At 44.7% G+C, this 27659-nt stretch overlaps 1 protein-coding gene across 2 annotated transcripts in view; it reads left to right on the top strand.

Annotated features, from left to right (window-relative positions):
• The window catches only part of LOC119055913 (calmodulin-binding transcription activator 1-like), a 78592-nt gene that overhangs the window by 23332 nt on the left and 27601 nt on the right, over positions 1-27659 (top strand). For both annotated transcript variants that reach the window (XM_037154212.2, XM_037154211.2), the window contains exons 2-3: positions 2543-2612; positions 7630-7748. In XM_037154212.2, the coding sequence (XP_037010107.1) occupies positions 2543-2612; positions 7630-7748 (189 nt within the window). The remainder of the gene's footprint in view (positions 1-2542; positions 2613-7629; positions 7749-27659) is intronic.

Raw genomic sequence — 27659 nt, 5'->3', positions numbered from 1 at the left:
CAGGGAGGCCTGGGAAGGCTTGAACCAGCCCTCCCCGACATCGATCCTGTGCTTTTCCCCTCCGCATGGTTCCGTGGGCAGAGAGGTCATCCGTTTGCCCAGACTCCTTGGCCAGGCCAGTGGAGCTGGGGTGCAGGACCCCAGCTCTCCAGAATCTTGGCTGCCGGTGGCCTCCTCTCCCTCTGGGGATCAGGTCTCAAGGGGTCCAGAGGAAGGACCTGCCAGAGAGTCTGGCCCCTGGGCATTTGACACAAGGTAGCCATTTCTTATGTGAGTTGCCTTGTGGTTTTTGGCTTATCTGTTTTGAGAGCCTGTTTTTTTCTGAGGATAGAATGACATTTGATTTCACTCTCAACTTGTCTGAGTTTCCATCCTCATTAAATTAAACCATTAAGACTATTTATTATGCCAGTGCTGTGGCAAGATCATGGTTGGTTGGTTGGTTGGTTGTGATATTTGTTACATGTTATTTTGAGTGTTTAATCCTTCTGATTTGTTACTTGGTATATTTTACCATTGATTTACCTATCATCAGACTTTGAAGTCTGGTGTAATAGTCCTTGTTTCCCCCCAAAGCCCTTAATTAGTGTGTACTGCTGCACATTAGTAATTTGTAAAACTTTGATGTTAATGCCATTAAGATGTCTTGATAAGTGGTAAACTTATGCTACTTTTTTTTTTTTGGGGTAATAGGAAACCAGAAAATGTTAAGCTTTGGATGTAAGACATTCTTTTTAACATCGTGAAATTTCAAGTTTCAATTCAGAAGACACATTAAGATGAGATGTTACATTAATGCGGTTAGAAAGCTGTTGCTGGCAACGCAAGAAAGCTCTTGTGTATGTTATGTGTTACGTGAAGTCAGTACTGCTGGCTTCACATGAACCAGTTTTCATAATGTGCTTCCATCATTTCACGCTCATCATCGTGGGAAGAAATGTGTTGAACTTCCCAAAGGGTGCGTCAATTCTGAGGTTTGTCCATAGTTCTCAGGTTGTTACAGATGCTGCCACAGGTTGCCAATCAGTTGTTACCATTATTGATTAAGTTAAATGGAAGGCCAGTAAAAGTCTTGGAACAAGAACTTTCCAGAAACAGAAAATAAGTAATTAGGATACTTATCCTGGTAGCTAGGAGTCACATTGTGGAGAAAGACTTATTTATGGTGAAGCATTTGATCATGGATATAAGGAGGAAAGTTAAAAATTCAGGGAAGTCACCGATAGATTTCAGCTCTTTTTGGTACAAAAAACTTAGGCCATCCTTAGTTTGTTCTTAGAAAATGTTAACATTGTTGAAGATTATCCTTACTGACCAGGGTTACATTTTGCATTGATGCGGTACTTTGGGATTTAAAGCACCATTGTATGTGTGCTTTATCCCATTGAGTTCCTCCCAGCAGCCCTAGGACTTAGGAGATGAGGGAGTACAGCGGGAAAATTACTTTCTCAAGGACAGCTAGTAAGTGAGAGAAGTGAGCTGTTTATATTGTAAAGATAAAATGTTGACGTGGTTGTCAGACTTTCTAAACAATCCTTGGATTTCTAATATAAATACGTGGTTGATAATGCAGGATGAGTAATCTAAAAATTTATTTAACACTGTAACCAAAATAAAAGGATGTTCTTAGGACCGAAAATAATTGGCCAGCAAGACTCACAGAAAACTCCCTTTTTTTAAAGTTACCACTGTGTAGGTTTTTTGTGTGAAAACTTTAATTTTATCTACACGAAGCAGCCCAGGAGCAGACACCTGTCCTTGGGCTGCTTCCTGACCCCTGCACCTGCTGTGCTGTTTGTTGGCTGCACTCGGTGGAGTGCTGTTGGGTCAGTCGATCCTTTTGAGTGAGGTGGGTGTGGGGTTACTGTTGGGAGATGGTTAATAATGTCGCTGAATGTGGGCTGAGCTACAAAATGAATATGGCGTTGGTTCTGCTCAGTAAAAATGTACTGTCTACACACACATGCTCCCCGTCAATCTTTTCACACACAGTACATGTTCCCAGCATATATCTTTCTTCACACACATAGTTTTTAAATTTTGCAGCACTCAAACCTGCAGGAAAACTGTGTGGTCCAAAGACCTTTTCCCTTCTTGAACTGTGTGAGAATAAGTTGCCAATATGTTTCACCCCCCCCACCTCAGAATTTTTGTATTTCCTACCAACCAGAACATTCTTCTCCATAACCACAAAACAGTAGTCAAAATCAGGAAGCTCACACTGAGACATTCCCACCATCTGACCCCCAGATGCTGCTCCCGCCGTGCCGGTCGGCCCAGTGGTAACATCTGTAGAGAGAGCGCCGGCCAGGCCCCTGGGCCACACTCGATTGTCTCTTCCATCTCCTGTAATGCACAACATCCTCTCAGTCTTTGATTCGCATGACCTTGACACTCTGCAAGAGCACAGGCCAGTCATTTTGTAGACTGTTCTCCTTTGGGGTTTGATCCAGGTTGTACGTCTTTGGCAGGAAGACCACAGAAGAGCCAGTGTATATCTTTTTCAAAGATTAGTTTTACATTTTATTTTCTGTTTCCTTAGAGCGTTTCCCAAAGTGTATTCTGCGGAACTAGCACCTACTGTGTTCTCAACACCGTGCCACCTCTAGAAGGTAGGATTCGAAAAGCTTTTGACTTACAGGAAGGGGTGGGCTTGGCAGTGAGTGTCTCCGTCACTGTAGTGCAGGGAATGGCCCGTGGCCGGGATTTAGAAGACCTGGGTTCTGCCTTTAACTTGCTGTGTGATCTTAGATGAGTTACTTAATCCTTCTGAGGGTAGCAAAGTAATACTCCCCTCATAACCTTTCCGTGAGGATTAAAACGGCAAAGGTTTAACCACATGGGAAAATCAAAGCGCTCTGCAAATGTTAGATTCCAAAACAACGATTCTATAATTCTGGTGTCAAATTCCAGATGACTTAGAGTAGGAGTCATGTGGGAAAAGCCACAGGGCATGTGTGAATCTGGGCATTTGAACCATTTACTAGCTGTGGATTTTGGGCAAGTTAATATGACCCTCCGGCTCTTTACTCATAAAATGGGGGTAGTTACGCCCTGATGGGATCTTGTGAGGATTAAATGAGAGAGTGCCACGCATACTCCTTTCTGGGTGCCTGACACAGAGTCCCACAGATGTCTGCGCCCTCAGAAGTTTATTTAGTGGGTCACAGGTAGCTCCGATGGACACGGAGTGGACCGAAGCAGAAGAGGCCCCTGAATCCAAGTGGAAGTACTTGATCACAAGGCTCCCATGCTCACCCACCTATTTTCAGACCAAAAATGTAAATGCAGATGAGTAGAAGTTTATTGAACATGGGGTATGAGTTGACCTAAACCTGGGCCAGAGATTTGATAATACGATTGACAGAAAAAAGGGGTAAATTTGGGCCACCTAAAAAACAGAAAAGGTAAGATTTGTTGATCACACACTCTTAAGAGGAAAGGGGTGGTTAAACAGCAAAAGTAGTTATGTTTTTCTATTAAAAACTTATTTTTTTTAAAAGATTTTATTTATTTATTTTTAGAGAGAAGAGAAGAGAAGGAGAAAGAGAGGGAAAGAAACATCAGTGTGTGGTTGCCTCTCATGTGCCCCCTACTGGGGATCTGGCCTGCAACCCAGGCATGTTCCCTGACTGGGAATCGAACTGGTGACCCTTTGGTTCCCAGCCCGCGCTTAATCCACTGAGCTACACCTGCCAGGGCATTTTTTTTTGTTTGTTTTTTTAACTTTAAATGTCTTTTGGATACTTACAACTGAGATTAACTCATTTTGGAGAATCTCTTTGGAAAAGAATAAAGAGAAAGCATAGCAATGCTGACACATCGCTGGTGCCTAATTGATATTTGTTTTGGATGAGTAGCGGGTGGAAGGCCTCGCAGTAGCGGTGCAGTGTTAGCTGCTGTGCGCGCTGTGCTGACTTGAGGAGAACAGTGTGTGGGGATGTTTTCCTGAATCGGTTCCTATCCCACTAATTAAATCGAAGCACATAATAATTAGAGCTAAACAGAAAATTGTAGAGCTCCCTTTTAATTTTACCACTCCAAGTTGTTGATCAAATACATTCCCAATAAGATCCAGCAGTTTGATACACTGTTACACTGACGACTTTTGAGCAGTTTGGTTGAGACATTCATCATAATCAACTCGACTGAGTAACAGTGTTTGTAATTATTCACAGAACCAAAATTATTTAATTTTTACTAATTATGACTTAAAATAAAACAGTGCAGCATGTTCAGGTTAGAGTTAATATAGTTACAATTCACTTTGCAAAAGTCAACAGTGTGTTGCAAGGAAAAGGTCAGACATTTCTCTGGGTTTAAATAAAGGATTTGGCTATGTGAATCTCAATTTTTAGAAGTAAAACAGGAAAACAAGAATTTTACTTTTTGCCTGATTAAGCGAATGAGCATTTTTGTATGTTTTGGAAAGTTTTAGTTAAATTATACTGTGTGTCGGAAATTATTATTTGGAAAATATTTGAGGGTTGACTGAAAAGGATGGCTCATTCTCTAGAATTATAGCTGTCGGCCAAGCAAATCATCTGTCGACTTCAGGAGCTTCACTACGTTATTTTTATTGTGGAGGAGGTGAGGAAACAATTTTCTGAAGTCACATATCACACATGAATGTTTGCTAGATGATGATAATGAAGTGTCTCACTGGGCTCGGTTGGCACTTCTGTCTCGCAGTGCAGAGTGTCCCCGTCTGCATCCAGTGCTGGGGTGCGGCCGAAGGCGGTGCAGCACGCACGCACCTCCGCTGCGCACTCAGGGCGCTGTCCGGCCGGGTGCACGCGTCTCTCTCCTTGTTATGTCATGTGTAGTTTTCCCCAAACAGGAAAAAGCAGCTCTTCATTAAAAAGCGCAGCTTTGCACAGCACGGCCCTGTGAGCAGTGCTTTAAAGCAAAATCACTTTTTATCCCACTTCTAACTGGAAAAACTGAAATTTGAAAATAAGACTTTTAACATTTTTGCCTATTTGAGTTCCTAATATTCTTTCTCCCAGTATTAAAATTGCCATCTTCATAATGCACAGTGGAAAAATTACCTGTTGTTATGTTTCTTCAAAACATCCAATTAATATGCAGCATTATCCTAAAATTCTGGGAATAGCACAGTTTAAAACCTGATTAAGGGGAGCTCATTGGCCTGTCACACCCCCGTTCCTTTCGAACCCAGGGCCGAACATCCCGTAAGGCGCTGCATTTAGAGCCTTGATTGAGGAGGTGCCCGCACGGCCCTTCTCCTCCTTCCTCTTCGAGAGCCTTCGGGCGGTTCCTGCGCCCGATTCCACATCAGAGTTGGCGACGGAAGGCTCTTCTGCAGCAGGGACCCGTGCTGCTGAGAAGAGTTCTTGGTCCCTCTCGCTCCCTCTCCACATGTGTGTGCACACACGTGTACACACAGGTAGACACTCCTGTACGCAGATGGATACACTTCATATGTTACAGACACAGCGGGTTCCTCAAAGAGGCTGAAAGGACAGATAATTTACATCAGGTTGTGACTAGAACCTGAGAAGCTTTAATATTCTCTTGCTATTGTTCAAAATTACATTTTAAGTGCTTTTTCTTAGTGATATGACTACAATTCAGGATGTGCCATTGATTGAGTACTTAGCAGAGCACTGCTTTCATAAAAGGCACCCTGTCATTGGTGACTGTTCGAATTGAGTGTAGATTTAGAATTTCTCCTCTGCTTTCAGAATTGTACACATCATGGGAGATTTTAAAAATAAGAATAAGACCACTGCAGGGGCAGAGAGAAGGGAAGGGAGGGAAAGGCTCAGGTGAGCTGGTGTTCTGCCCTTGGAGTTCGATGGGCCGCGGTCCCTCCGTCGGGGTGGAGTGCAGGGAGCGAGCATAAGCACACGCAGTTACCAAGGCTTTATCGGCTGCAAGTAACACAGAACTCTCTGTGAACTTCTCTTTGTTGAACACTCTTTTAGGTTCCATAGCAAGATTTTTTAAAAAGTTTAATTTGATTTTACTATTAAATTAAAATTATGGATTCTTAAAAGTAGTCAGTTCTGAAGTTTTTCAAGTTTTATGCCGCTTGTAGAAATAGAGGATGGGCATTATAATTCAGTTGGTTGTGTAGTTCACGGACCAAGAGGTTTAGTGTGCTAAAACTCGATCCTAAGTTCTTCCCTGTAAAATATTTCCATATGATGTAGTAAATTTTTTTAGACTTTATTTCTATGCCCAATATTTTCCTGTTAAGGTCTTTTCCTTGAGAAGAAATGTATAAATCAGATGGAAAATGTTTGGAGAAGATTTTTATTGTGATTGTAGAAAATATTTTTTAGTCTTTTATGCTTTTCACGTGTTCTAAAAAGAGACCATGCTAAGCCACGTTATAGTAAATGACTGGAAAAATAATGATGTTGTAGTTCACTTTTAACATTGTTAATACCTGATGCCATGTAAGGCCGTTTAATTGGTAGATAGGTAGTCATTGAATGACAGTCAGTTCTGTAGAGATTTATGCCTGGAGGAGAATTAGGAAAACTGAAGATATTAAGTAACTTACCCAAGGTCACACAGTTATTAAGTAGCAGAACTGGGCCTGAACCCTGAACTTTGACCTGGAGTGCGGTGTTTCTGCTCTATCTTGTTAATATGAGAATAAGCTGTTTCAACTGTGACTTTCTGGGGCAGATTCAGGGTTTAGTGTTTAATGCACTGCTCCTTAGTATCTGGTTACGCACCGCGCCCTTTGGACATTGGGGCTTCCATTTAGCAGTTAAAAAATTGGTGTGGGTAATTTGAAAGTTGGAGCTAAAGGTGCCAAAACTGTCAAGAAATTTCGAGCCAGGCAAAGGGACTTTGTTACAGGAATGAAATAGGAAATGATGTGTAAAGAAATAAACAAATGACGTGATGAAGGAAACTGTCTCTTCCCGCAGGTCTCAGGGAGGCCGATTATCAGGTAGGGTGACATGCCCTCTAGTCTGGAAGTGTAATGGGTTTTTCTTCCACTAGTTTAGCAGTTATGTTTCGATGAGATACATTAATGATACAGATATGCATATGTAAATCAAGTTAATTGGAGTGGTATATTTTTTCATTTAGGCTAGAAAGGCCAGCCTCTGGGTTACCTAGCTAACTGGGGTTTTGAACTCCTTGTATCTATAAGATTTGTAATTTGCTTTTGAAAGGGTAAGTCTCATTTGTATTCTAGGGGATGAAGTAGTATTAGTTTATGAATAAAATAGTCCCATTTTATTAGAATTCTTCTTCCCTGAAAACAGCTTAAAACTTTTCAACTGGTTAATAGAAGATTTTGGGGTTTTGTGAGGTTAAATCATTTTGCAATTTTGATGGTCTTCATGGAAACCTGGTGCAAGAACTTTGAAAAGTAACGTTCTGGTCACGGGCAGCTGCTGGGGGTGGCCCTGCTCACCAGCTTGGCAGGGAGCGAAAGCTCGGTCTGTTGTAGTCTGTCGGTCAGACCCCTGCCGCCACCCGTCCGATGAGCGTGCAGCGAGTGCGGTGACCAAGACGTGACGGGAGCTTCTGGGCTCTCAGGGACTGACCTGAGCGGCCGTGTCTGATCTTGCCAGTATACTTAACAGGAGATTTTCTCTACTATTTTCTCTGAATTTATTGTTTTCTTCTTTATAGATGATCATGGGAACAGCAATAGTAGTCATGTAAAAATCTTTTTACCGAAAAAGCTGCTTGAATGTCTGCCGAAATGTTCAAGTTTACCCAAAGAGAGGCACCGTTGGAACACTAATGAGGTAGATAAATTTCTATTTTTAGGGGTATGATTTCTTGAAGGGCAAACTTGTCAGGTTACTTTGCATAGTACTACTTTATATTAGCTTTTAATTTGAAATAACTAAACTAGGAAATTGTAAACGAGAAGAGTATTTAATCTGGATTTGACAGAAGCCAACACGGTTCTCGAACGGTCTCTGACCTGCGTGTTTTGAGCGCTGTGACACGTGCACGCTGAGTGACGTGCTGAGGGAGCGCAAGCTCCTCTGTGTGGGTTCCCCGTGTTCAGTGTCTTGCCTTTGGTGGCTGACTCTGCCTGCATCTCCCCCGAACCTCAGGGCTTTGTTGTCACAGGCAGGTGAGACAGCCCAGCGCCCACGGGACGCGCGGTGTCTTGGTGAGGCCAAGTTCCTCTAGAGTGGGGACGGGCAGGCTTCTCTGATGAAGCAGGACGCGTGGAGGTTAACCAACCGGTTTACCGAAACGGCAGGACTTGTGATTGAGAATGAGGGCTGTGTAGTAGACTGTCTGTGAGGTGGGGCAAAAGCAGCTTTACAGTTGTTCCTATGGAAAATAATGCACTAATTAATAGATGACAGCACGAGAATAAACTGCTTCATGTACTCACAGCTGTAAACTGACTTTTGCCAAACCCTGTTTTTGGCATCCAATTAGAAGTTTGGTGAACTAGAATGAATAAAAGTTTTTCTTCTTGAATGATGTTTCCTTTTTTTTTTTTTTTTTTTTTTTTGGTAAATCTGACTCTGGGAGTCTTAGTACTAGGGGTAGGTTGGTTTGTCATCTTTCTTAGTTTGGACTCCAGATATTTGAATTTCGGGTGATACTCGTTCCGTGTGGTGGTGAGAACTGGCTGTGTGTCCATCTCTCAGAGAAGTCCATTCCTTTCATTCAGATGGCGGGGTTACTGGTTTTGCAGAGTTTGTTATAAACGATTTGTGTTGCTGGTTCAACAACTGACTTACAGGTTTAGTTCAATACAATACCATGCCCTGTATTGAGTACACAGTTTGTTAAAAGACTCGGCAAGAAAACAGTGGTGCCTGTTCAGCCCTTTATTTTTTAAAGATGATTTTGCTCTGACTTCTTGATTTGGAATGCGTTCGTTTGAGTTGTAAGAGGTTTATAAGGATGAAAGTTTCTTTACTTATCCCAGTTTACTGATTGATGTACTAGGACCTCAGAGCTTTGTTACCTCATTTCAGCTGATTCTAAATAGCTTTTAAGGTGTGCATGTTTTGATTATTTGCATAAATATTTCCCCTTCAGACAGAACCCTCAATTCACTTTGAGAAGCATCAGCTAGTTTAGAGGCCTGTTGTTTTTGTCGGTCATTTATTAACTATTTGAAACACTTAAGATATGAAAACAAAGTAGATATGTTGGAAATTAGCCTTAATAATAGATTGTTACTCTGTCAGCAAAATAGTATAATTTGGGAGCCATTCACTAGGTCACAACTGGGTCATGAATTATTTAAAAATTTAATGTTTCTTTGTATTCCCTGAAACACGGATTTGATAGCATATTATATATTATCTCCAGTCTATTGACATGTATTAAAACACATAATAGGTATGTATTTTTTCAATTTTATATGAAGTTGGCAATTTATTTTAATTGAAGTTATATTTGAAACCAGCTGTTGCTTAATTAGAATCAGTGGTCTTGAGAATTTTATAATGCTGGAGGTAACAGTGTTAGAAATTTAGTTGGGAGATTATTCAGAGTCTTGATTTCAAAACTTCTTTGGAACTTTGGAGCACAGCCCTTCAGCTGAGCTCACATGTTTACTTACCTTTATATTATTTTCATGTTTTACTTAATATTTTAGATGCATTATAAAACACCCAATAAAGAATTTTTATAGAGGATGAGATTAAAAGGAAAGTAAGTTGTATATTTTGTCCCAGGACCCCAGTGCATCCTGGAAACTGCTGGTTTAGGTCACATGTTATTGAAGTCCAAGTCCAAAGAGAGGACCCCATCCCTGTCTGTGAGGGCCAAGTGTGAAGCTGAGGTCTGAGGGATGCGGGTCGCCGTGCAGAAGCCGCACCACTGCGGGAGCGGGGAGGAGAGCCAGTGCCCTGCCCTTGTGCTCTGGGGTGCTCGGCGCAGGGAGCCGCTGCCTGGGCACACCAGGCTGGAAGGCTGGCCCGTGTTTCTGTGCGGGGGACCTCGGCTTTTTGTTGTTTGTTTTGGGCTTCAGGAAAAATAGGAGAATCTTCGAGTGACAGCAGAAGTCTCAGATTAGGAGTCATTCGTTCTATAGAGTGTTAGGCAGTACTGGCGAAAAACAAAAAGTAAATAAATAATTTTTCTTTAAAAAATTACTGTATTTAAAGTGTTTTTCAAGTACAGTTGACATTCAGTATTATATTAGTTTCAGGTATATAACACAGTGATGAGACATTCATATACCTTACAAAGGGATCCCCTCATGAGTCTAGTCACCTACCTGTCACCATGCATAGTTACCACAGTATTATTGACTGTATTCTCTAGGCCGTGCTCTACATTCCTGGGACGACTTTGTAGCTGCCAGTTTGTACTTTCTGACCCCCCTTCCCATTCATTTTTTCAACTGGCTTGGGGAACAGGAGCAGACTCACTGCTGTTCGCAGAGTGCACACTTCGTTGAGCAGGCTGGGCGTTGCCTGCCTCTAGCACCTGGAGGAAGTGAACTCCCGTGCGCCCGGCGTCTCCCTGGGGCTTGGTGGTCCTCCGGAAGGCAGAGTCCCACTAGTCAGCATTGCCCAGGAAGTCAGGCGGCTCCTGGAGTAAAGTGTGGCCATGCTGCCACTGCCAGGGGCTCTGTCCCTTGAGTTGGAGTAGATGGCTGTTCTTTGGTGGCCGCCACTCGCTCTGGTCGGCTTGTGTTCTGGAGCTGTGTTGTACACCACCGCGTTTCTGTAGGTCTGCGCACTTCGACCAGGCAGTGTCACTGCAGAGGCCTGTGGGAACCACACGTTCGTCTCACCGCGTGCGCAGTGCGTGTGCCTCGGTGGCCTGGGGCGACTCTGGCTGTCTTCATCTCTCATCCTCTCCCCTGCCCCCCAGTGAGGGGTATCACGTTGAATTCCTGGGAGAGAAGGGGAGACATCCCTTGACTCACACCTGTGTGGTAGTATCTGTGATCACTTGAGAAGGCCCAGCTTCGTTGTTGTGTATTTGCTGAGCGAGGGAAAGGGACATTGTGCCTGTTGGTGCCACCTTTCAGGGAGCGCCTGCTCTTTGCTAGACTAATGATAGAGTACTGGATATAATTATTTCTCAGCCTTGTAACAATATTCCAAGATTGGTAATATTTTATTTGACCGATGAGGGAGTATTGGTTAAAAGTGGTTAAATAAGCTCTGGCTGTTGTGGCTCAGTGGGTTGGGCGTTTCCTGCAAACAGAAAGGTCTTGTGTTCGATTCCTGATCAGGGCACATGTCTGCGTTGTGGGTTTGGTCCCTGGTCAGGGCACATGCAAGAGGCAACAGATGGATGTTTCTCTCTCACATCGGTGTTTCTCTTCCTTTCTTTCCCCCTCCCTTCCCTTCTCTGTAGGATCAATGAAAGAAAAAAAAGTGGTTAAATAATTTGGTCGAGGTAGCACACTTGATAGAGCCTGTCTTGGTCTGACCTTAGTTTGTGTGTTGCTTTTAATTCTTAAGAATATTTCTTCTATTATGTATTATCTGGGCTTTTAATCAAAGACCTGGAACTCTTAACTACATTGGTGTACTTGGCAAAACCATTCTGTGATTCAGTTTTGGACTAAAAAGAGCTAATATAGAATTCGTACTGTAGGTTCACATGTCACTATTTGGTGAAGCTGAAAGGCACCGAAAAGGGAGACTATCATAAGATAAGAGCGATCTTAGGGCCTACTGTTAACCTTTCTCACTCACTGGAATTGGTGAAATCTCCTTCCCTTCTTGAATGCAATTTAAGTAAATGCATCTGAAAATAAATCAACTTTAGATAACACTTTCTCCACCACACATGCCCTTCCCTCAGGTTCTGAAGATGATAAAGGACACAAGGGTGATGACAAAAGTGACTGTGGCCACAAACATTTGCAGAACGGCCGTTCTGGGGCGTAGCTGGGGCACTAGGGGGTCCTGGGTGTGAGCCATCCCTTGTCCTGCTTGGATTAGTCCTGCGAGGCGGGTTATGTGATCACCCTCATAGCAGAGGCAGGTTATGTGGGCTTGGGAGTCCAAGCCCACGGCCTGATTTTGCAGCCTGTGCGCTCTCCAGTTCTGTCCCGAAGAGTAACTTCAGCCGGACTTGCCCAGGGTCTTGCGGCTACTTAGTGATCTTTGTTTTCCGGAGTATTCGGCTTCTTTATTTATTTGCATTTTTAAATGTTATGCATAAACCTAAGGTATTGCTGCATGATGATTTTTTTAAAAAATAGCAAACACTTTTAGGGAAACACTTTTGATTCTTAATAATGAGTATTAATACATGGACTTTGGATAATGAAGAAAATATATTACAAGTAGAAATTTTGTACCTCTGGGTAACTGGAGGGGTAGGCTTGATTTTTTATATTCAGGTCAGGAGAGAATGTATTAAACAGCACATTTGTCAAAGAACCAGTTCTTACTTCATAATCAGTTTGGTATTCACATCTTCATTAGGTGAACTATTACAAGGTTTCTGCATTTTAAGTTAATATTTTTAAGGCCCAGAGCCAGAAATAATTATGCTAATGTAACTTTCTGATTGCACAAATGACTACTTCATAATTACACATATTAGTACTCCATGTGTGTTGTCGGGACTGAAATTTCTTTTGTTTAGTCATTAATTAGCTGTTTGACTTAAAATAGCGCTGCAGTCCGGGGCCTGCGCTCCTCCAAAGGCAGCAGCCCGCTAGCTGCGCAGCCCGCAGACGCTTTATGATGCAAATGTCCTCAAGTCTGCTCAGATCATTTCTTGTGTGCTACCGTTTTTGAACTATTAATTCTCTTTCTTTTGCTTGTTTCTTCTCTAATACCAAGTTTCTCTAGAGTAAGCAAACAAAACAGAGTTCTCGTTTGTACTGATCTTAAAGAAAGTTTCCTGGAAGGTTTTTAGTTGGTAGTGGCTTCAGAAATTCTCATTAAATGCATTTTTACTGTAAAAATGTCTATGCAGCGAGCAGTACAGATATAGACCAAATAATCTGACGCCATCCCGTGGAACCTGAAGAAGAACACTTCCCACACTGCAGCGCCGTTTATAGGGGGCAAATGACCCTTCTAAATTCCGAATACATTTTCACCGACTTTTTATATTTAGGTAAGAAAAATGAACTGAGATCATGAGAATTATTAAATTATATTTCATTTAAGCTATGTTAACAAGAAGCCACCTTATTTTAAAAAATTCTGTTAATCACTTTTTTTTGTATAGTAGACATATTTTTGGGTGTTTTGCATTTTTAAATTTTTCTCTTTCTATAACTGATAAAAGCATAGATTTTAGGTAATAGATTTAGGAATGTAATTTAAAAAATTGTTTAAGAGAGAGGAGAAGGAAGGGAGAAAGAGAGGGAGAGAAATATCGATGTGAGAAACATTGATGTAAGAGAGAAATATCGATATGCTCCCTGACAGGGGATCGAACCTGCAACCCAGGCATGTGTCCTGACTGGGAATCAAACCAGTGACCTTTTGCTTTGCTGGACAGTGCCAAACCAATTGAGCCACTCTGGCCAGAGCAGGGATGTAATTTTTTTTAATGATTGGGTTTGCTAGTATATTTATATGTTATCTTTTGGAAATTAGCCCCACATTTTGGGGGGATCATTTAGGACTTTTCAGACTTCCAAAATGGGAGCTAAACTAACAAGTGCACAAAGCTGCTTCAGCCTCGATGACTCGGAAAGTCATTGGCCCTGAGGCGGAGCTTCGTTTCGTTTTAAGTTTGGCGGTGCCGACTGTTTGCATGGTCCCAGCTTATTCTCTGATGCCAGGCGGCACTTTTCTGGTTGAAGTGCCAGAGGAAATTTTGGAGTCCACTATCTGACTTGATACTAAGTTCAACAGAGGAATTCTGGTTTTAACCCAATTGCAAGGAGGAAAATGCAGATATGAACACAGAGAGCCAAGTTTTCAGAGTGACACCATTTGATTTTCGATTTTAATATATGGTACCAGATTTCAAATTAAACATGATTTTGTAGCAGTTGGGTTGACAGGTGAGGAGGGGCCAGTACAGGCGGGTTTGCCTCTGAGGAATGGTAGGGAAGGACATCTCACCTGCGGAGAGTCCAGTGATGTTCATGAAATTGGAACAAGATGCTAAATAACTTGTTCTATAAAGGAGGAAGATTCTTGTGGACCCACCTCCATTTGGATGAAACTGTTTTATGATAGTATCACTTCCAAATGTAGCCCTCAGAGGACTATTGGGCCCATAGTTGGTGTTCAGTAAATATTTGCAGAATGGATGAAATATGTAAAAACACAAGAACTCAGTATATGTTCTTGGAGCTCTTCTATAAATATAAAACTCAGATATGTACATTACATGAAAAGAAATGACAAAACGAATAAAATGTGTATTGACATTGATTAAATACAGTGGGTGATGTTTCTTCAAAAGTAAATTGTGTCCTGCAGTGTGAATGTAACACCCAACGGTTCTCGAGCAGGTGCCTTTGATTGGGCACGTGGTGTGCCGAGTGCCCCACCCCTCCCCCACCGCACTGTTCAGAAACCCTTTCTGCTCAGCCAGCGTGCTGTAAGTCTGCCGTTAGGCCTTGGCACAAATATATCACTTAGTCTTCAGTTCACTTCTGGTTCTTGCCGCTAGTCCAAGAACAGCTCCAGTGACCCTACTCAGGTGATTGTGATCATCAGTCAACCTGAGCAGTGACTTTATGTGTTAGAGTCTGTTTGTTGTGGGTGTCGCTTTTTCAGGTGATAAGACATGAAATTAGAACTTGCTTGGTGAACTCCAGGGTCACTGATGTCTTGGAAAGATATTGAGCTGGCGGTCAGAACCCGTCTCGTCCGAGCTCTGCCACGGCCAGCCGAGGGTTGGGTCAGACCCAGCCTGCCCTCCGCGAGTCTTCGGTGACTGTGCCTAGAGACCTTTAAAGATTTGCCTTTGACCCAGTTCTGCCGTTTCGGCTTTTGGAGTTGTTTGGGAGCACAGATAGGCTTTGGTCTAGTTTAGGAGTTTATTTATTTATTTATTTATTTTACTGTTAATTATCCTTAAATCTGTTTTGATTTGTCAAGTGTGCCATCCAGCGTACACGGAGTCGTGCAGCGTTTTCCACCCCCGCACCGCCGGGGCCGCTGTCCCTCTGATGCAGTGGAGTCGGCTCCCGCGGGGGCAGGCGGCAGCTTGTCAGGGGCTCCGGGCCCTTTCTTGGCCTCTTCTCCAAGTTTCTTTAACCTGTCTACTACTGGAGTTGACATTTGAACAGGAGGTTCTTTTGCCAAGGTTTCAACACATAGTGCTGTTTCATGGGATTGTTTATTGAAAATGATAAAGGGCAAGTGAGGGTCCAGTTGGGGCCCAGCTGTTCTCAGTTGGCTGACGAGGGCTTGAGTGGAGTCCGCTGCATCAGAACTGTGTTCTGCGCAGACTCCGTTCATGCGCTATGTAGGGAGCAAGCACCCCACACTTGTCAGTTGTGGTTGGAGACCTGGGTGGCAGTGACCCCCCTAAGGAGAGGTGAGTCCTGGAAGCTCGGCTAAGGCGAATGGGGAGCAGTGCATGGGAAGGTTGGCCTTCTTTAGTTTGGTGGTGTTCAGGCTGAGCTGGCCTTGGAGTCATCGTGGGTGGAGAGTTAAGAATCAGATCGCTGGGCTCTACCCCCGAGTTTGTGGAACCTGGGAACGTGCGTTTCTACCCCGTTTCCCATGAAAGATGCCTGTGTCAGGTTTGAACAGCCTCCGAGGAGGCGCCCTGACTGCACTTGACCTGCGTCCCAGCCCTGCCCCCACCGCGCCGCTGAGGAAGGCTCTGCTGTGCTTTGGCTGTGTGGGGTCTGCTTGAGCTTTCCAGAGTCTCGTTCTCGTGTCTCAGGTACCTAGACGCAAGGCAACGCAGCATTAAGTTTTGGTATTTATCTAAAATACTGATGAAAGTCTGGTTATCTGGGAAGCCCTTTCTAAGCGTGGTGGCAGTGGTAGAAATATGTGGAAGCATATTCCAGTTCTTGTGATTTTTTTTTTTAAAGCAGTAACATGAAAGGTAGATTCTACCCACCTTGTTTTTCCACCTCCATTTGGCCCAAATAACTGAAAATAGCCAAACTCTAAAGCTAAATGTCGTAACTACCTACCTACCTGTCTGTCTACCCTCCTTCCAGTCCTTTCAATACCACCTACCAAGTGTTTCTAATGATAAATTCTGTTAGCTTGGTATTTAATGAAGTTCTGTTGAAAATTAAAAAGGAGTTCCTAAAACATAATCTAAGTCTCCCAGTTTTAATGCTTTGAAAACAATGAAAAGGAAAAAGCACAAAGAGAACTCTTTTGTAGATGGTTGAGAAAGCCTGGCTGATGGGCTGGGTGACTGAGATGTGAGAAAAGTGTGTGGCAGGTTGGTTGTTTTCTGATTGTTAATTGTAAGAGCTCATTGTGTACCTTGGCTAACAGTCCTTTAGCAGTTGTGTCTTTTGCAGATATTTTCTCCCAGTATGTAGCTTGTTTTCTCGTTCTCTTGATACTGTCTCAAAGGGCAGTAAATTTTAATTTTAATGAAGTCCAGCTTATTAATTCTTTTATGGGTCATGCTGTTGGTGTTGCAACATTATACCCAAGGACATCTAGTTCTTCTCTGTTGTCTTCCAGGAGTTGTATAGTTTTGCATTTTCCGTTGAGGTCTGAGATTTGAGTTGATTTTTGTGAAGGATGTAAGGTCTGTGTCTAGATTCATTCTTTTGCATGTGGCTGTCCAGTTCAGCACCATTTGTTGAAAAGACTTTGCTCCACTCTGTTGCCTTTGCCCGTTAGCCAAAGATCAGTTGGCTGTATCTCCGTGGGTCTGTTTCTGGGCTTTCTATTCGGTCCCACTGATGTGTCTGTCTGTTCTTTGGACGGCTCCACACTGTCCTGAGTGTGTGGCCTCATCGTAGGTCTGGAAGCCAGGGAGTGCCAGCGTCCCGACTTTGCTCCTGTTCAGTGTGGAGCTGGCTGTTCTGGGTCTTTTGCCTCTTCATGTGAACTTGGAATCAGTTGGTTAATATCCACAAAATTCCTTGCTGGGGTTTCAAGTGGGATTTCATTGAATCTATAGATCAAGCTGAGAAGAACTGATATCTTGGCAATATTAGATCTTCTTATCCAAGAGCATGCAATATCCCTCCATTTATTTAGTTCTTTGACTTAATTCATCAGGGTTTTATAGTTTTCCTCATATAGATTGTGTACATATTTTGTTAGGTTTATATCTAATTATTTTATTTTGGGGGCAGTGCTAATGTAAATAGTATTGTGTTTTAAAATTCAGATTGCACTTGCTCATTAGAGATATACAGGAAAACATTAGACTTTTAAATTAAATTTGTTGGGGTGACATTGGTTAACAGAGTCATACAGGTTTCAGATGTGCCTTACTGTGACACATGACCTGTGTATTGCATTGTGTGCCCCCACCTGTGGTCAGATCATGTTCTGCTACCATATATTTGGCTCCCTTTGTCTTCCACAACTCCCACCCCCTTCTCTCTGGTAACCACCATACCGTTGTCTGCCTGAGTGTCAGTGTTGTATCCCACGTATGAGTGAAATCATGTGATTCCTAGCTGTTTCTGGCTGACTTATTTCACTTACGGTGATATTCCCAAGTCCCTCCATGTTGTCACCAACGGCAGTATTTCCTCTTTTCTGAGGGCTGAGTCGTCCTCCTCAGCATACATGCACCAGGTCGTCTTTGTCCAGTCCTCTGCCGAAGGACACTTTGGGGGGCGCCTTGTTTTGGCCACCAGTTGTGGGTAATGCTGCAGTTAACATAGGGGTTTGTATATCTTTGCAAATAAGTGTTTTTGAGTGTTTCAGGTAGATACCCAGAAAAGTGACTGCTGGGGCTTTTGGTCACTCCATGTTTAATGTTTTGAGGGACTGCCAGACTGTTTTCCACAGTGGCTGCACCAGTTTACACTCCCAGCAGCAGTGAGTGAGGGTTCTTTTTTCTCTGTAACCTCTCCAACAGGTGTTACTACCTGTCTTGTTGATAATAGCCATTCTGACACGTGTAAGGTAGTATCTCATTGTGGTTTTGATTGCATTTCCCTGATAGCTAGTGAAGTTGAACATCTTTTCATATATCTGATGGCCAGTTGTGTATAATCTTGGGAGAAGTGTCTGTTCAGGTCCTTTGCCCATTAAAAAAAAAGATTTTACTTATTTTTAGAGAGAGGGGAAGGGAAGGAGAAGAAGAGGGAGAAACATCAATGTGTGGTTGCCTCTCATGCACCCCCTACTGGGGACCTGGCCTGCAACCCAGGTGCGTGCCCTGACTGAGAATCGAACCAGCGACCCTCTGTTTGCAGGCTGGCACTCAATCCACTGAGACACACCAGGCAGGGCCTTTGCCCATTTTTTAATTGGATTGTTTGGTGTTGAGTTGTGTAAGTTCTTAATAAATTTTGGACACTAGCCCCTTGTCTGAGCTGTTATTTGCAAATAACACTTCACATTCAGTTGATTGCCTTTTTGTTTTGTTGTTGATTTCTTTTGCTGAGCAGAAGCTTTTTGTTTTCTATAGCCCCATTTTTGCCTTTACTTCTCTTGCCTTTGGGGTCAAATTCATAAAATGTTCTCTATGACCAAGATTCAAAAGTTTAGTGCCTGTGTTTTCTTCTATATACTTTATTATAGTTCCGTACCTCATATTTAGGTCTTTTATCCATTTTGAATTAATTCTTATACAAGGGGACAAACTAATCTAGTTTCATTCTTTGCATGTAGCTTTCCAGTTCTCCCAGCACCATTTATTGAAGAGGCTTTCTTTTCTCCATTATGTGTTTTTGGTTCCTTTGTCAAAGATTATTTGCCCATGTTCCTATAGTTTTATTTCTGGGCTCTCAGTTCTGTTCCATTGGTCAGTGTGTCTGTTCTTCTGCCAATACCATTCTGTTTTGGTTATCAGAGCTCTGTAGTGTAATCTGAAGTCAGGTAGCGTGATACCTCCTGCTTCATTCTTTTTTCTCAGGATTTGCTTTGGTTACACGTGATTCCATACAAATCTGGTAATTTTTTTGTTCTAGTTCTTTAAAAAATGACATTGGGCCCTGTCCAGACAGCTCAGTTGATTGGAGCATTATCCTGTACACCAAAAGGTTGTGGGTTTGATCACCAGTCAGGACTCATATCCGGGTTGAGGGTTCGATCCCTTGTTCAGGCACGTAAGGGAGCTAACCGATTAATCTTTGTCTCCCACATTGATGTTTCTCTCCACCCCCACCCCCAAATCAATGGAGTTGTCTTTGGGTGAGGACTTAAAAAAAAATGACATTGCGATTTTGATGGGGGTTTCATTAAATCTGTATATTGCTTTGGGTAATACGGCTGTTTTAACTCTGTTGATTCTTCCAGTTTATGAACATAGGGTATCTTTCCATTTCATTGTATCTTTTTCAGTCTCTTTTAATAATGTTTTGTAGTTTTTAGTATATAGGTCCTTCACATCCTTTGTTTATTCCTAGGTGTTGGGGTTTTTTTGGTTGTAACTACAAAAGGTTTTTTTTTTTTGCCATTTCTTTTTCTGAAGTTTCATTGTCAGTATACAGGAAAGCAGTGAATTTTTGTGTATTGATTTCACGTCCTGCAAGTTTACTATGTTTGTTTATTGTTTCTAATAGTTTTTTAGACTTTGGTACACCAACTACCTATAATCGTTTTTTAGTTCCAGGAGCTTTGCAGGAGGCCAAGCCATTTGAACAAAGAGAGCCCATCCTTCTGTACTTGGCTCATGTCTGAAGTAGTCCCTCTTGAAGAGGTCAGTGTGGGTGGCACAGCGGGGGGGGGGGGGAGTCCCAACTCGGAAGGTCAAGGGCAAGGTGTTCTTGTGAGGGCCAGGAGCTTTTGCAGGCTGTTCCTTTGGAAGCCGAGGTTCTTATTTAGAGAGGGCCGTTTTCAGAAGGAGAAGGGGGAGAACACTTAACTACACCTACCTTTTTAATAGTAAGGGAAGAGGTGAAAGAAAGAGAAGATGCCATTTGCTTCCCATTTCTGAGAAAAGATACATTAAAATAGCTTGAAATTAAGCCGGATCTTTAAAATTGAGGTGAAAGTGTAGCCATTTTCCATTTTTCATGACAGGCCTTTGCTGTAGCAACAGTCTCTTGTTTCCTGGCATCAGAGACTAGTGTTAATGTGCCTGTTAAAGTGTTATTTGGTATTTGTGCTGTTGAACAAAATTTAGACTTCCTAACTCTAATTGGTTTATTTAAGAATCATTTTTGTTAAATGCTTTAATTATTATTAATTAAAATTTTTATATTTAAGCATTTTCCAGTGACTTTTAACAATCCATTTCTCAAGCAATTCAGAGCACCTGCTGTGTGATGATTATGTATTTTTTATTTCATAAATGAGGGTAGTGAGACATAAGTGTTTGGGAATTAGCATTCATCATCATCTAACACACTATGTAATTCCCTTCTTTTTATCGTGTATTGTCTGGTTGCCCCTGCTGACAGTGAGGTTGCGTGGACTGGCATCTTCATCTGTGCTGTTTACCGATGTATCTGGGGAGCTTAGGAGAGTGCCTGGCACACAGTGGGTGCTCAGTGACTGTCAGTGAATGAATGCATGAAGACTTGAGTGACAGGTGCTCTTCAGGTCTGCTACTCCAGTGTGCTGCTGCTAATACTTGTCCCTGAGTTAGACAGCCTGGCTGACTAGCTGTCATTGGTGGTGCCAAGCAGATCCATGGGAGCTTCTGTGTGCCTCTTAGGCCTTTTTGACAGTGACTCATGGCATCCTGTTTGTTGCCCGCAGACCATATGTAGTCCATTGAATTTCATGCTATCATTTACGTGTTTAGCAGTATTCTTGAGCGCCTAATATGTGCCAGGTACTGGTTACGGATAACGAGGGTACCAGGCAGGTAAGTTCTGGTTGTCATGTATCTTACAGTTTAGATGGAAAGACAGTACATACATAAACTCGTAAATAAAAATTTCAGAGAGTGCTAAGAAGAAAGGAGAACAGGATCCTGGGGTATGAGCACTTCAAGTGGGTTGGTTTTGGAAGGCCTTTCTTAGGAAGGGACATTTGAGCTGAGATCCAAATGCTAAAAGAGGGCTAGCTGCTTGAGGATCTGGGGGAAGAATGTTTTAGCGGAGATAGCCTGTGCAAAGGCCCTGAGGCAGGAATATGTTTGGTTCAAGGAACAATAAAGCAGACATTGTGGCTGGAGCAGAGTGAACATGTGGAAGATGAACTAGGCAAGGTAGGAGGGGCTGGATCTTGAAGTTCCTTGCAAGGCAGAAGGACTTGAGATTTTACTTGAAGAGTAATCGGAAGTCACTGGGTGTTGAGCTGTCGTCGGACAGAAGGAATATGGATTCTGAGTGATGGAATATGGATTTTTTAGTTTTCAGAGCCCTTCTCTGGCTGCTTCGTGGCCAATAGAGAAAGCAGGGAGGCTAGTCAGGAGGCTGTTTGTAGCAATTGGCAGTCCTGGTGGGAGGTGCTGGAAGCACATGTGACATCCATGTGAGGTGGTGGCTGCCTTGCCAGGGACTTGTTCTTCCTACCACAGAAGTCACTGGGAAGCTGATGCAGTGAGGATGGAGAGGCCAGCACTGGGTCTGGGCACCTGGGAGTGGAGTGTTCATTCAGTGCAGAGGCCAGTTGGAGTGGGTTGCAGGAGGAATGTGGTGAGGATGTGGGGACTGCAAGTATTAAGGCGAAGGGCAGATGCAGAGCACAGCTCAGGGAGTGAAGTGGGAGACCTCCAGGCAAGGAACATGAGTGTACTCCTGTGTGTTGGAACGGGTCACCTGGGTGAAGAACCCAGAGCGAAACCAAGGAGTGGTTTATGGAGGGGGGCTAGCGGAAGAAAGAGTGAATACGGTTACGTTGAAATAAGCAAAACGTGCTGATGAAGCTTCTGGTGGCCTCTGGTCAGTGGGCAGACCACTGTCAGCAGCCACTGCAGCCTCCTCCCGCTCCGTTGGATGTCGCCAACACCCCACGGTGCGTGGCTGAATCTCTGAGTTAGTGCAGAACTTCATCCTTTTATTCCTTGTGGACCAGCCGTAGTCTGGCCACGACTCAGTGCTATAGTGCAGAGCACATGTCCCGTGTGCAGTGCACAACTGCCATCCTTTCCTGCCTCAGTTTCCCAGTTTCTGTCTCTGCTTCGTTATGTTTTAACAACATTCATACTCAGGGTCTTTACTGAACACCAGGCACCAGGCAAAATGGGGTGAGCCAAACAGAACCCTGGCCTGGGGCACTTGCATTCTAGAGAACTCACCTCAGAACTGACAGCGTGTTCGAGCTGTTGTCTCTGGAGGCGAGGCATCGAGTAGACTCGCTCCCCTCTCTTCTGGGGCGCCCGGGTCCTCCGCTGGCTTGCGGACCCTCGGTCTGCCTCGTTATTGCGGCCACCTGCTGGAGCAGACCAGCGTTTCTGGCTGTTGGCAGAGCTCCCGCTCCTTACCCACGGTTCCTCCTCGCTTCTCCAGCTAATTACCCGATGACTCCTCATGCCCTTTCCGGAGCCACGGGAGTCCACGGTATGATTGCTGCCTTCCAAATACCCTGACTTTCCCACCCTCCCTGCCCACTCTCCTCCCGTTGTACCCGCCGGACAGTCCCGGTCCTGAACGAACCCTGTCTCCTGGCTTCTCTGCCCACCCCATGCAGCCCGGGCTGCTGGAGAAAAGCAGGGTAATGAGTCAGGCTTGTACCTTTTAACTTCTTCATCACCAGCCTCATGTGGGCCACTAACACTACCCACAGTTCCATAGTGTTCTCCACCTACTCAGGACCACCCGGTCCTTTCTGCCTTCTTCTCACGGACACCCCTTTGTCATCACCACCACCACCGAACGGTGAGGGGGTCTTCCTTCCTTCTGTCCGAGGCCAGTCTGTTCACAGGAGCTCTGCAGCCCGGCCCACATTCCGAAGGACTTCAGGCCAGGGGCTGTCTTGCACGCTCTGTCCCGAGACCCGCCGTTCCCCAGGACGGTGCAGGTTAACGTGCAGAGGCCTCTGGCGTGCCCTTCCTGCACCAGAGCAGCCAGCCTCCCGCCCCATCAGTAGCCCCGTCGTTTTAACCTGCTACAGCAAAACTTCTCAAGAAAGCAGTCCACTTCCTTCCTCTCCTGTCACACGTCCCAGTTACTCCCTGGCGCTCCCTGTGCATCTTTGCCAGTGTCACACGAATCGCCAGGTCCCGCGGACACTCGAGTCTCTTCACAGCTTTCACCGCAGTTGCCCCTTTCTCCCTCCAGATGCCCCTCTTGGTGATGGCGCCGTCTTCTGGGTGGTCCTTCCCCCCCTTCTCCCCAAGTCAGGCCTTCCTTCTCAGTCCAGCTTTTTGGGGGTGGGGGTGGGGGGAGGTGCTCGGGGCTTCCACCCCGCCCTGTCTCTTCGCACAGCACACGCTGTCTGAGCGCGCTCATCTACCCGTGCCGCTCGGACGCCGTCTGTGTGTGTCAGGTTCGCCTGCTTCCTTAGACGCTGACGCAGATGCTGCGCGGGCACTCTGGACTCCTGACCTTGTCCCCACGCCTGTGGCCCTGTAGTCGCCCTTGTTTTTCTCTGTGTACCCCCACCAGGTCTCCCTCTGCCCATCTGTGTCACGGGTTGCTCAGGTCCTCTTACAGTGGAGCGAAGGTGCCCGTGGATGCCATCCCAGACGTGTGCGCTATGGCACACCGTGTTCATGTGGGTACAGAGGAGGCCAGGTGTGTTGACACTTCTGTCCAGACAGGAAACAGCACAGACTTGTTCCATGACGGTGCGCACACTGCAGATCTGGCCGTGGGTCTGTAACTGCCACGGAACGAATGAGTGGCACACCCACAGCTGGTGCCGCCTGTTACCACATCGGCCACTAGGATAAGAGAGTCTGAGATGACAGAGTCACAGTGATGCCTGTGTTGCTGAGGGCTGTCGCCTGTATCCACAATGGAGAAAATGCTCCATTTCAGTTGGAGGTTAATGAACTAAGGATGTAGTTCTCTTTTCATCCAGGTTCACGGACCCTGTGCTGTCTTCACTGTACTCCTTCTACTTCCCCACTGTCACTGTCGCCGCCCCTCCCCTGGACTCCCCAGGGGCCTCCTGTGTGGCCTCCTTGCCTCTACTCTGGGTCTCCTCTGTCCCCACAGCAGCCATTTATTTTTTCGTGTATTTCTTAATCCTCACCCGAAGACATTCTTTTCATTTTTGGGGGGTGGAGGATAGAGGAAGGGAGATGCAGAAACATCGAAGTGAGAGAGGAGTGTCGGTTGGTAGCCTGCTGGATGCCCCTGGACCGGGATCAGCTCCGGGGCTGGGGAGAGTGTGTGTCCAGACCAGAGGTGGCCTGCACCTGCGCCTAGACAGTGGGTCACACTGGCAGCCCAGGCATGTGCCCTGCCTGGGGATTAAACCCCCTCCAACCCTGTGTTTACAGGACGACATCCAACCAACTGAGCCACACCGGCCAGGGCCTAGCCAGTTATCTTTTTAGAATAGTAAAATGTGGAGCAATTAAGGTTTTCCCCGAACTTGATACCCTTGAATTGCCTTCCACTGTTTTCTGGATCTAAATTTAACACGTTGAAATGCCTGTCAAATCCCTGCTCAGTCTGGCCTCATCCCGGCTCCTTGTCCCCATGTTCCCTGCGCCCAGCCCTGCTTTTCTCACATTTCTTTTACTGTGCTTTGTTCTCCCCACCACAGGGCCATGACACGTGCTGTTTCCACCCTGTCACACACTGTAGTCCATTGCTGCATGTCTGTTGCTACAACCTCGGAGGCTTCAAACATCATGCACTTACGTGCGTTTTTTGTCTTACAGTTTTACGGGTCTGGTGTCCAGCAGGGCTGAGCTGGGCCCTTTTCTTTAAGGTCCCCCAAGCTGCAGCCAGGAAGTGAGTTAGGCAGGGCTGGGGTCTCACTGGAGGGCTCGGTTGTGGAAGGACCCTGTTCATGGTTGTTGGCTTGTTGGCGGCACTCCGGGTGAGCTGCTGTTAGACTGTAGCCTCAGTTTCTTGCTGGTGGTCAGCTGAAGATGGCCATTAGCTCCTCTTTACTTGTGCCTTCCCAACATGGCCTCTTGGCGCAAAGCCAGCAAGGGAGAAGGTATCCCAGCAAGAAGGATGATTCAGTCTTGTGATGTGATCGCTCGGAACCACTGGTGCCGCATCACTTGGCTGAGTTCCGATGGTTTGGAATCAACTCCTAAGCTGATTCCACGTCCTGGAGGGGTTTACAATGGAACTCTAGTCCCACTCCACCCGTTACTGCACCTGTCGGTACTTGCATGTGTCCTTGAAAGAAGAAATAGAATTTCCATGCACCTCTCTAGAGCAGGGCCTCATGGGCAGAACGCCCTGGACATGCGGGAGCTGAGCCTGTCTCCTGAAAATGTGAAGTATCAAAGACAGTGATGAGCAGTTTCCCAAGTGTAGGTTGAGAGGAGAGGAAATGACTTTCTCAGATTTCTTCTTATTCCTCCTTTCCTTTCTTTCATTTATTCTCCAGTTATTTACAAAATTCCTACCATGTGCCAGATGCTGGGGTTAGACACAGGATGAACAAGGCAGCTTGGAGTTACTGTTAGTACAGGTTAGCGCAGACCGGATGTGCCCCTCTCTGGAGTGGAGGCCCGTCAGCAGTGCTGCTACTGAGCCTGAAGCGGGTCTTTAGAAAAAGGTGGGAGAACTTTCGGGTGTCATAGTGAACGAATGCACGGGGAGGGGTATTCTGTGCAAAATGGCAAAAATGCCCTCACTGAGGACCTTTGGAACTAGCCTCTGCTTCAGTCCACTGCTCTTTATGTTGGTGGGTCTCGCCCCTGGCCCCATAGGAGAATCAGCTTTTTGAACATACCTGTCCTGGGCCCCCAGCCCTGGCAGATCAAATTGAGGTCTTGGGGTGGGGCCCAGGCTGGAGATTGTAACAGGCTCCCAAGGAGATTCTAGGATAGAGCCAGGATTTAGAATCATCACCTTTGGTCCACTGTTGACTGCTTTCAGAAGAAGTTTGAATTGTAGTTAAACACACCGTGGTTAAAAGTAAGCAGAAGGCAGTCTGGAGGGGAACATTTGTAATAGACAAGCGGGCTTTATTAAATGTACAGTTACGTCATTAGAACGCCGATCGTTTGGAACTAACTGACACTTCTGAATTTGGGTTATATCTCTTAAGCGATGGGTAACAGTCAGTCTGGGACCCGTTAGGGCAGAGGTTATCCATTTCCGTTTTTCCTGCAGCCTTCTTCATCCTTCTTTCCTTCCATCATATTGCTGTCCAGTATGATGAAGCGCCTGTTGTAATGAACTACTTTCTTCTCTTTCCCGTAGTTCATCTCCATTAGTTAGCTACTCTCCTCTGTCCATACCGTAAGGCTCTTTGATGTGTGTTCCATTTCCCACCCAACCCCAGAACACTGAGACAGTGAGCATTCCTGATCGCGTGGTCATTCAGTCTGGAAAGACAGTGTTTTGCAAGATGATCAGTTTTTGAGAAACTTCTGAAATAGGAACTTTAGAATGTTGGCACAGTCAGGGAAGGATCTGGGGAAGTGATCAAGAGGTTAGCTGAGACTTCATGTCGGGAGTTCTCCGAGTAGATGTTGGCTGCTGATGGTCTCTCATGAGTTTTTCATAAGTCTTGTTAGTGGCAGAGTAGTTATAACCATCCTTGTTGTAAATTTCTCAATTTTTCTCACTGTCCTGGCCCTGTCTGATACTGACATAGTCTCACAATGTCAGCAAACTTAGTGTGGTTTTCAAATGCTTCACAGATTGTAGAGGAGATTAATTTTACTTTGCGTTGTTTTTTACCAGAATAGTTTTTTCCTAAGCCTGTTTACTAACTTTCAGTTTTCCTACCGTTTGACTTTTTTTTGTATACTCGTCTGTACTACTGAAATCTACTTGAGTGTTTCGTAAATTGATGCCAGTCCTCACAGTGTAGCCCTCTGTCTTTTCATTCTTTATGAAATTGTGCTGGAGATGCAGTTTACTCTTTAGTCAGGTCGACTTCTTTAATGTTCGATTGTGGGCTGGAAATGTTATATGTACTTATGTATTGTGTGTGGTCTGTGCATGTGGATATATGTTACGTGCATGTATGTATGTTACATGTGTCGTGTGGGTGAGGATTGGGTGTGGTGGGCACACCCAAGCACTCTTGGTGGGCGTGTGTACTTACACTAGTGAGCACAACTTGGTGTGCAGCACTGACATTCTAAGAGTCTCTCTGCTGGACCCGGCGCGCTGCCCTTCTGTCCCGTGCGCCTCCAGCACCTGTGCATCTGGCACCCCATGCCATGCTTTTTAAAGATGGTTTGGAGGATTCAGTGAGTTAACAGGTATAACACCTGACATAATACATTGCAAAACATTAGTTCACTTGCCCATTTGTACAGTAAATATATATTAACTGAGACACAAAAAGCACAAACTATATGAAGTGCAAGGTTGATACATTGAATTGCATTAAAAGGACTTCTGTTTTTCAAAAGACACCAGTGAGAGAACAAAAAGCCAAGTCATAGAGTGGAGCTGGCCAGCAGAGGCCTATAATTGGGATATTTTGAGACGTCCTAAAAGTCGGTAAGAAAAAGACAAGCCCAATAAAAATGGGCAAGAGACTTGAACAGGCACTTCACAGAAGGTCAGGGCTGGACCTCATGAGTCACCAGGGACTGTCAGGTAACACCACAGCAAGGCACCTCGATGCACCCTGGTGACTAAATTGAAAACAGCAACGTCATGTGTCTCGGGGAGCAGAGCA

Source organism: Artibeus jamaicensis, unplaced genomic scaffold (assembly GCF_021234435.1).
Source record: "Artibeus jamaicensis isolate MK-2021 breed Jamaican fruit bat unplaced genomic scaffold, CSHL_Jam_final scaffold_847, whole genome shotgun sequence".
Taxonomy (NCBI): Eukaryota; Metazoa; Chordata; class Mammalia; order Chiroptera; family Phyllostomidae; genus Artibeus; species Artibeus jamaicensis.
The sequence above is the reverse complement of the archived record's forward strand: the minus strand, read 5'-3'. Positions and strand labels throughout refer to the sequence as shown.